This window comes from Primulina tabacum, chromosome 15 (genome assembly GCF_025594145.1).
Source record: "Primulina tabacum isolate GXHZ01 chromosome 15, ASM2559414v2, whole genome shotgun sequence".
NCBI classification, from domain to species: domain Eukaryota; kingdom Viridiplantae; phylum Streptophyta; class Magnoliopsida; order Lamiales; family Gesneriaceae; genus Primulina; species Primulina tabacum.
Window position 1 is genome coordinate 20,788,160 of NC_134564.1, and position 10,032 is coordinate 20,798,191.

A 10,032-nucleotide genomic window follows, 5' to 3' on the forward strand; every position below is an offset into this window, starting at 1 on the left:
GTACACGTGTTGAGTCTTTAGACTCACTAGACTTGATCGATGCAGGTGAGAATGCATTTGAGGAGACGAGAGATGTGGACCAATGAGCTGGCTTGGACTGGACGGGAGGCTAAACCCGAGAACCGCCAAGTTTTAAGTTTTATGAAATGTTTAAAACTACTCTGATTTACGTTACTGGTTATGAGATTTTAAGCAAATACTTTAGGCAAACTTTACTTCGAAATCTCTTGTTACAGCGGCCGTTGAGATGAACAATTTATTTTATCGAATTTTGAAGGTTCACTTCTTATTCAAGGAAATTTTTAATTTTTCCGCAAATTTTTAAGTAGTTAAAAGTACGGTACGTTACATAATGCGCTGAAAAAAATATATAAAGCTAGATGTGAGCGACTAAGGTTGATGATGTCTTATGGCATACTGAATGATATCCGTTTGATAATTGAAGCAAAAGTCCGATTGGTTGGGGAAGCAAGTGAAATAATTATAAGACATATGCCAGGATTTGGTAAAAGTACATATGCCAAAAAGCGAAGAACTAAACGTATATGTGGATGTCATAAATGTGCAAGGTGGACTTGTAAGGGAAAATGCAAAAATGTTGGAATAACATCGATGAATAGAGAATATAAAATTTTATTCATTAAGAATGGTCTGAGTAAAGATCTTTTGGATAATTTTCTAGAGGTTCTTGATACACATTCTAGTGGGTACGTGAAAAATGAACTTCTTAAACTATGGTGGCAATTTCAACATGAGGAATATCAATATGGACGGTGGAATCAGCCTTACAAAGATCATACTGTGGTAACACATATCTATTTTGATAAGAAATATAAATACACACACACACACACACACACACACACACAATTTAGTCTTGAGAATCTGACGTTAAAAGACCATGTTTGCCAATTTATAACAAAATTGTATGGGAAGCATATCCTCGACTCATAGAAGACGTTGAAGCTGTTACTGAACGTAAAATCAAAGGAAGATGTGAGCCACAATCACAACTACGCTGTACATATGTGTTTTAATTTTATGTCATTTTTATTTTCTTTTATTATTAATAATTTCCTGTTCAAATATTGACTTTTGGCATGGTACGCTTATAAATTCATATGATGTGATCTTACAATTACATAAAACATATTTCTAAACATGTCAACATCCACAGTAAGTAAAATAAAAAATATTTGTGTATTTTGTGGATCTAGTGTTATGAAGAAGTAGCAGAAAAACTTGGCATAACACTTGCTAAAAAAAAGATTCATTTGGTATGTAGTGGTGGTGAAGATGGTCTCATGGGAAAAGTTGCAAAAGCTGCACATGCAGGTGGAAGTGAAGTTTTAGGCATTATTCTTCCGATTACCTTAGCCAATCTTACTGGACCAACAATAGGAGAAGAAATGAAAGTGGAAAACGTGTATGAACGAATTACTCAAATGATTGAACATTCAGATGCTTTCATTGCTCTGCCAGGAGGTTTCGGTACTTTAGAGGAAATATTTCATACTGTTTGCTGGGCACAATTAAATATCCATCATAAGCCAATTGGTTTGTTAAATATTAACAATTATTATGATAAACTGTTATTGTTTCTTGATGATGTTGTGGAACATTGATTTATTTCATTAGCTTCACGAAGGATATTAGTTTCTGCTACAAGTGAAGGTGAACTTATTGATTTACTGCATGGATTTAGTCATGAACCAGATCCATTCTTATCTCAACTTAATTGGCCAACATCCATGAGTAAGAAAAGAAAATTCATGTGATGCTAAACTTATGATTCAACGGTATGTTTTAATGTTCTTGTTTAAGGTATGAATAATTTCTTCTTTTTCTCCTCTTAGTTTTTTTATTATATGAAAATAAAATTATATACTTATATATAGTAATCATATTAATAATTTTTAGTTCGATATCGAGTAAGGTGTCAGTAAAATGTACCTGAGACGCATTAGTTAATAATTATTGAAAAATAAAAATACACTAGATTTTAATATTCATTATATTCAAATTACAAACTACAAGAAAAATTAGTTTTTCATATGTACCAATTTATATATATATATATTTTATCAATTAATATAAAATGTATAATAGATGTGTTTATTTAGTTATATATATATAATTGTGTGTGTTTTCAAATAAAATAATTTCTAAAATTTTTATGAGAATATAGTTAAAAGATATGGTTTGTATGGTTGTTAACATGTATAATTGAAAGAATTCTTTTTGTAAAAGTATAATATATACTCACACAACTTTTGTGAGTAAGTGGTGAAAAATGAGAAAACGATTAATAAACTTTTTTTGATTATTAAAAAATGGTTAATTACAAGAATATAACTCCCCTAAAAAATATTTATTGAAAAAAAAATGAAGTATATAAATAACGGACTGCAAAGTACTTTATTCATTGTAATTTTTTTTCTAGATTTGATTGATATACTATCAATGTGTTCTAAAAACATCAATCAATGTGTTCTTAAAAAAGAAAAAAAAAAGATTTGTTTGTGCTAGATAAGTTTCAAAGATGGTCGGATGTATCTGTTATATAAATGTTTACATATATATATATATGTAAACATAACATACATCCGACCATCTTTGAAAAACATATGGTAGAATGTTTGGAAAACAAAAATTTATGTTATTGTAAAATTTTGCAGTCACGTTATTTAAAAAAAAAAGAAAAAAAAGAGAAGAAAAAAAAGAAAAAAAGGGGATTTTATTCTTTGTAAATTTTTATATTTTTTTTAATATCAGTTTATTTAATTGTCTGCTTTAATACTTAGTCTTTTTCAATAAGAGTTAATATTCATTCCAACTCCATGAGTGAAAACTAGCTATTCATTAAATATTTTGACCTGAAAGAATATATGGAGTTGAGGCTTTTACAATAATATTTGTGAGGCCCAATAACAATAAGTAAGCCCAGCTCATTTCCCCTTTTTATTTAATAAAAAACCAAACCCATTTGATACAAGTCATCAGATCGCTCATTTCCAGAAAAGTTCTTCCCCAGCCTTGCCCGTCGTTCTCTCCGTCTTTCTGCTTCAATCGTGCAGCGTCCCAGCGGCCAGAAATTTTGTGCAGTAGGTTATCACTTTTCTTCCTCCATTCTATTAGCTTCTTTATTGCTATGAATTGGAAGGTATCGAGTTCGATCGACCCTGTTTCCAGCAACTGTGCATGAGCTTCGATTCGGATTTAGGTAAGCTTTCGGCTTCGAATTTTGGTTGTTCTTGGTGTATTAGTTTATAAAAGTGAAGAATTGAGCTTTTCCCCTAATTTCCAGCTAGGTTTCAGGCGTGAACAATATTTCCGGCGACTTGTTCCGGCGAGCCACCTTTGCGAAATTACCGTTGTGCATTCTAGCCTCGAGTATTGAGGTATTAAGCTTGAATTCCAGATTTTGAAGGGTTTTATAAGCTGTCCGGAATTCGATTTTTAACCGAGCCGATGTAACTTTTTTTAGTCGGTTAGAATGCATTATATTGAAGTGTATAGCGGATTTATATTGTAGGTTTTATCGTTGGACGAGTTTATCCAATATTCCTTAAGATTTTCTGTGGTATTGTAAGCTATAGTTGAGGTACGCTCAAACCTATATTATTATGACGCTTATATTTGCGTGTAAGAATATTCGGTGAATGTTGTTTGCTATTATGTGCTTTGAATGTTTGTTCTGATGCATTCATGCATTAATTGTGTTGGCATAACATATTGAGCCTTGACTCATTTGACGGCTATTAATGTTGATTCTGTTGAGATATATTGAGTCATCAGAGGGACGAGTGGGTTAGGATTGGCCACATTCCCAGATGACAAGCTAGGGACGAGCGACTTTGCTACTCGCATTCCCGATGCTACGTGCATGGACGAGCGGCGATTTGATGCTGCATTCCTGGCATGGGTGGCCACTATTACTGTTGATGATGCTATTCGTTTGGACTCCATTTGGTATCCGTTATTCCATTGTTACCATTCATGCATCGCATAGCATTGCATTTACTTGATATTATTACATTTCTTTTATATACGTCGTGATTTTACTGGTTTGTCGTACTGGGGTCCGACCCCTGTTTTCTTTTGATGTTGTGGTTGTTTTTGATGACTTAGCAGGTCATTCCAGGGGTTTTGACGCGTCGGGTGGAGCGTCAGCGAGTGGTACCCAATAGTTGGTTGGTTGGTGTCAGAGTTCCCAGATATTTATATATATTATGCTGGTTTGATACATATGCCAGGGAGATGCCCTGTGTAGTTGTATGGTTATGTTTTTATGTTGTTTGGATTTTATTTGTGGTATGTTGTGTCTAGTCCCGGCCAGTGCGGCTGTAGGATGTTTGTTGGGTTGATTGTGAAACTGATGTTATTTTCGAGCGTATATTGTTATTGTTGTGTTTTGAAATTTTTGTTATGTCATACTTACGGGGAGGTCATGCCGAAATTTTTGTAGGCCCTAATGAACGTTTTAAACTCGTTTTCGCTATTTACACCATTTAATACTTGTTGTTTGATAATTAAATATTAATTAAGAGCACGGGCCCTGACAGTTTGGTATCAGAGCATAACTGGGATACGCTCGAATTAGAGTCTAGGACACTCGAGTTTAGACACAAATAAAATGATTGTGTATGTGTTTGTTTATTTGTTCTTACTTGTTTATATGTTTTGAATTAATTGTATCAGCATGACTAGAGCGTATAGTTGATTAAGTTTTGACCTTTAGTTTAGAAATTGCCTGTTAGTTTAAGTTTATGCTTTTATACTCAACCGATTATTTTGTTTTCTGCCTGTGGATTAAATCCTTGTGTCTTGTAGATGGCACCTGGACGTAAGGGTAGAAAAGGAAATGAAGTTGTTCAGGAATCTGAAGCTCCTAATGTAAGAGGACTTATTGAGACTGATTGGGGAAGACGAGGTCGTCGTCCTCGTGGTGAAGCACGAAATGTTAACGTTGAGCATGAAGTGGATCAGTTGACTAGAGGGATGGGTGAAATGGAACTAGTGATATCTCGATTTCAGAATATGCGTCCTCCTCGATTCTTTGGGAATGAAGATGGTGAGAAAGCTGTAGCATGGTTAAAAAGTATGAAGTGTTTGTTCAATATGTTGGAGTACACTCCTGATTTGCAACTTAAGTTGGCTATTTGTCAATTAAAAGACCGAGCTCAGTTATGGTGGGAAACTACTGAGGAAGCTCTGAAAGAATCAGGTGAAAGAGTTACTTGTGATGTATTTTGCGCACAATTTGCTCGAGAGTATTCACCACCTTCATACTATTCGGCCAAGGAAGCTGAATTCAATAGATTGACTCAAGGTAACATGACTGTAGTGGAGTATGCCTCTCAATTTTCAGCGCTTCTTGCCTATGTTCCTCATGTTGCTAGCAGTGATCGGAACAAGCTATCGCATTTTATGCAAGGATTGAATCGAACTATTTGCACTTTAGTAGTAGCTGGAGCGCCTGTTAATTATGCCGATGCTGTTGAGAAAGCCAAGAATGTGGAGGCAAGTCTGCTTTTGGCAGTACCACAGTCAGTTCAACCGGGTTTTCCTCAGATTTTCGGAGGTAATGTGCCGATGGCAGTTGGTGCACCACTATACCGTCCTTTACTGCCGTATCAGCCTTCGCAGTCTTATCAACAACCAAAGCAGCAAAACTTTAAGGCCAAAGGAAAACAGTTCAAGAAACAGGCTCGTAGTAGTTCTTCTAGTTCTGGTAGTCAGCGTGGAAGTTCAGTTGGGTCCCCAGGTGGAGTATTTTGTGATCGTTGGGGTGGTAAGCATTTCAGCACTCAGTGAACGGGAGTTCATGGATCTTGTAATATCTGTGGGCAAGTTTGACATTATGCTAGAGTATGTCCGAACGCAGCAAGTCAACAATTTCAGCAACCTCAGTTTGGTCAGGGTTTTAGAGGACAAGCAACTAGACCTTTTGTACCGACTCAGTCTTTTCAGCAGTCTAGCTATCCTCAGCATAGAGGTTCGGTACAACAGCGATTTCTAGGGCCACAGCAGGCTCGAGTTCATGCTCTAACTCAGGATCAGGTTCAAGACGCACCGGGCGGAGTTATCGCAGGTATCTGTCTTATTTTTAATCATCCTGCACGTATACTGATAGACACAGGAGCATCTCATTCATTTGTATCTGTTGTATTTGTTGATGAGCATGAGATTGCTGCTACTCCGTTGATAGATACTGTGTCAGTCTCTACTCCTGCCGGTGTATGCTTGATGTCTCATGAGATAATTCTGAATTGTGTGATTAGATTCGATGATAATATTATGATAACTAATCTCATCAAGCTAGATATGTCTGACTTTGACTGTATTCTGGGAATGGATACTCTGTGTAATTATCGAGCTACCGTTGATTGTTTCCATGGAGTTGTCAGATTCAGACCGTATTATGGCAGTAAATGGAGTTTTTACGGTAGTGATTCACAATCACGTATTCCATTAGTGTCAGCAATGAAAATGTTTAGAATCTTGTCGACAGGAAATGAAGGATTCATGATATATGCAGTTGATGCGACACATGGAAAAAGATTTGAAGTTTCTGATATTCCTGTTGTCAAAGAATTCCCTGATGTATTTCCCGATGAAATTCCAGGATTTCCACCCTAGAGGGAAATCGATTTTAGCATTGAGTTGGTGTCCGGGACAAATCCTATTTCTAGAGCACCATACTGTTTGGCTCCAGCGGAATTGAAAGAACTCAAAGAGCAATTATAGGACTTACTGGAAAAAGTCTATATTAGACCAAGTATGTCACCTTGGGGAGCTCCGGAATTTTTTGTGAAGAAGAAAGACGGAACGATGAGAATGTGCATTGATTACAAGAAGTTGAACAAAGCTACTGTGAAGAATAAGTATCCTCTGCCGCGTATCGATGACTTATTTGATCAGTTGCAGGGTACATCAGTGTATTCAAAGATCGATCTTCGTTCTGGCTACCATCAGCTTCGAGTTCGAGAGGAAGATGTTCCGATGACAGCATTTCGAACACGTTATGGGCATTATGAATTTCTAGTTATGCCTTTTGGATTGACTAATGCTCCTGCGGATGAATCGTGTTTTTCGAGAATTTACAGACAGATTTGTTATTGTCTTCATAGATGACATTCCGATTTATTCAAAAACAAAGAAGGAGCATCGAGAACATTTAAGGTTGGTCCTCCAGACACTCATAGCAGCGCAATTGTATGCAAAATTTTCTAAATGTGAATTCTGGCTGGATAGAGTAGTATTTCTGGGTCATGTTATATCAGCTCAAGGAGTATCAGTGGATCCTAGTAAAGTGGAAGCTGTTATCAATTGGCCAACACCGACGAATATTTCCGATATTCACAGTTTCTTAGGTTTAGCAGGATATTATAGACGTTTTATTTAAGGATTTTCTATTATAGCCAGGCCTATGACTCAATTAACGCAAAAAGATCGACGTTTTGTGTGGACTGATGAATGTGAGTCAAGTTTTCAGACTTTGAAGGAAAAGTTGACAACAGCTCCAGTGCTAGCTTTGCCATCAGGCTCAGTTGGATATGTTGTTTGTTCAGATGCATCTCTAAATGGACTTGGTTGTGTTCTAATGCAAAATGGGCGTGATTGCATATGCTTCTCGTCAGTTGAAGCCGCATGAGACCCGATATCCAGTTCATGACTTAGAGTTGGCTGCCATTGTGTTTGCATTGAAGTTATGGCGCCATTATCTGTACGGTGAGCAGTTTGTGATTTATTCGGATCACAAGAGTCTTAAATATCTTTTCTCACAGCCTGACTTGAACATGAGACAACGTCGATGGATGGAGTTACTTAAAGACTTTGATTGTGAGATTCAGTATCAACCAGGGCGAATGAATCTTGTTGCCGATGCTCTCAGCAGGAAAGTTCAGAATGCTATGCTGACATGTTTGACTATCTCTAAAGTTCACGAGCACTTGGGAACTTCAGGATGGACTTATCAGATCATTGGAGACTATTTTATAGTGTCATCTATTCAAGTCGAGCCACAGATTTTGTCTAGAATCAAAGCAGCACAGAAGACCGATCCACATATTCATAGATTGAAAGAATTGTCTCGAACAGGTCAGACAGAAAAGTTTAGTGTTGCTTCAGATGGTAGTCTACGCTTTAATGGTAGACTTGTGGTTCCTAATTTGATAAATCTGAAAGAAGCTATACTAAGGGAATCACATTGTAGTCGACACAGTATTCATCCAGGAATTCGAAAGATGTATCATACCTTGAGAGCTCATTATTGGTGGGAAGGTATAAAGAAAGATATTTCTCATTTTGTGGCTAAATGTTTAACGTGTCAACAAGTTAAAGCCGAGAGAATGAGACATGGTGGAATGTTACATAGTCTTGAAGTGCCGCAGTGGAACTGGGAGTACATTGCTATGGATTTTGTGACACATTTACCTCGTTCTAATCGTGGTTGTGATGCGATTTGGGTGATTGTTGATAGATTGTCTAAATCAGCTCATTTTATTCCGTATGATCAGACTTATACTTATTTGAAAATGGCGAAACTGTACATTGATCATATAGTAAGATTTCATGGTGTGCCAGTAACCATAGTATCCGATCGTGATCCAAGATTTGCTTCGAAGTTTTGGGGAAGTTTGCAATCAGCTTTGGGTTCAAAGTTGGCTATGAGCACTGCCTATCACCCACAGACAGATGGTCAGTCAGAAAGAACCATTCAAACGCTTGAAGATGGGTTACGAGCAGTAGTAATGGATTTCAAATGTGGTTGGCAAGAATCATTGTCTTTGGTTGAATTCTCTTATAATAATAGTTTTCAGGCAACAATCGGTATGGCACCATTTGAAGCTTTGTATGGAAGAAAGTGCAGATCTCCGATATGTTGGGAAGATGTAGGAGAAAGACAGATGTCAAGACCAGAATTTATTCAAGAAATGAAAGATAAAGTTGAATTGATCAGGAAAAGGATGAAAGCAGCCCAAGATCGCCAAGCCAGTTATGCTAATAAAAGGCGTAGACTTTTAGAGTTCCAAGTGGGCGATTATGTTTTCTTGAAAGTATCACCATTCCGGGGTACTATGAGATTTGGACATAAAGGGAAGTTAGCTCCGCGTTATATTGGTCCGTATGTGATTGTTGAGAGGATTGGCACATTGGCGTATCGTTTGGATTTGCCGCAGAGTTTGTCTTTGATACATAATGTGTTTCATGTATCTATGTTGCGGAAGAATGAGCCAGATCCGTCTCATATCTTGAATGTTGAAGATGTGGAGTTGGACAATTCTCTTAGCTATCTAGAACATCCAGTGCAAATTTTGGACCGCAAAGAAAGACAGCTCAGGAGCAAGACGATTCCACTAGTTTTGGTACAGTGGAGTAGGCATGGAAGAGAAGAATCTATATTGGAATTAGAGGCAAAGATGCGACAAGAATGGCCTCATTTGTTTGAGAATGTAATGAATTACGCGATGTATTCTGAATTTCCTATGTATTATCAGATGTAATGTAGTGGATATCAGTGTTGTGTTTGTTAGATTTCGAGGACGAAATCTTTTATTAGTGGTGGAGAATGTGAGGCCCAATAAAAATACGTAAGCCTAGCCCATTTCCCCTTTTTATTTAATAAAAAACCAAACCCATTTGATACAAGTCATCAGATCGCTCATTTCCAGAAAAGTTCTTCCCCAGCCTTGCCCGTCGTTCTCTCCGTCTTTCTGCTTCAATCGTGCAGCGTCCCAGCGGCCAGAAATTTTTTGCAGTAGGTTATCACTTTTCTTCCTCCATTCTATTAGCTTCTTTATTGCTATGAATTGGAAGGTATCGAGTTCGATCGACCCTGTTTCCAGCAACTGTGCATGAGCTTCGATTCGGATTTAGGTAAGCTTTCGGCTTCGAATTTTGGTTGTTCTTGGTGTATTAGTTTATAAAAGTGAAGAATTGAGCTTTTTCCCTAATTTCCAGCTAGGTTTCAGGCGTGAACAATATTTCCGGCGACTTGTTCCGGCGACCCACCTTTGCGAAATTACC

The 10,032-nt window shown here is 37.1% G+C and overlaps 1 protein-coding gene across 1 annotated transcript; it reads left to right on the forward strand.

Annotated features, from left to right (window-relative positions):
• Positions 1-3,300: 3,300 nt before the first annotated feature.
• LOC142525952 (uncharacterized) lies at positions 3,301-6,642 on the forward strand. Its single transcript, XM_075630234.1, has 5 exons — positions 3,301-3,401; positions 3,536-3,604; positions 4,834-5,794; positions 5,888-6,094; positions 6,212-6,642. Exons 3-5 carry the CDS (start codon positions 4,834-4,836, stop codon positions 6,640-6,642), a joined length of 1,599 nt encoding a protein of 532 aa, XP_075486349.1. The 5' UTR covers positions 3,301-3,401; positions 3,536-3,604.
• Positions 6,643-10,032: the final 3,390 nt, after the last annotated feature.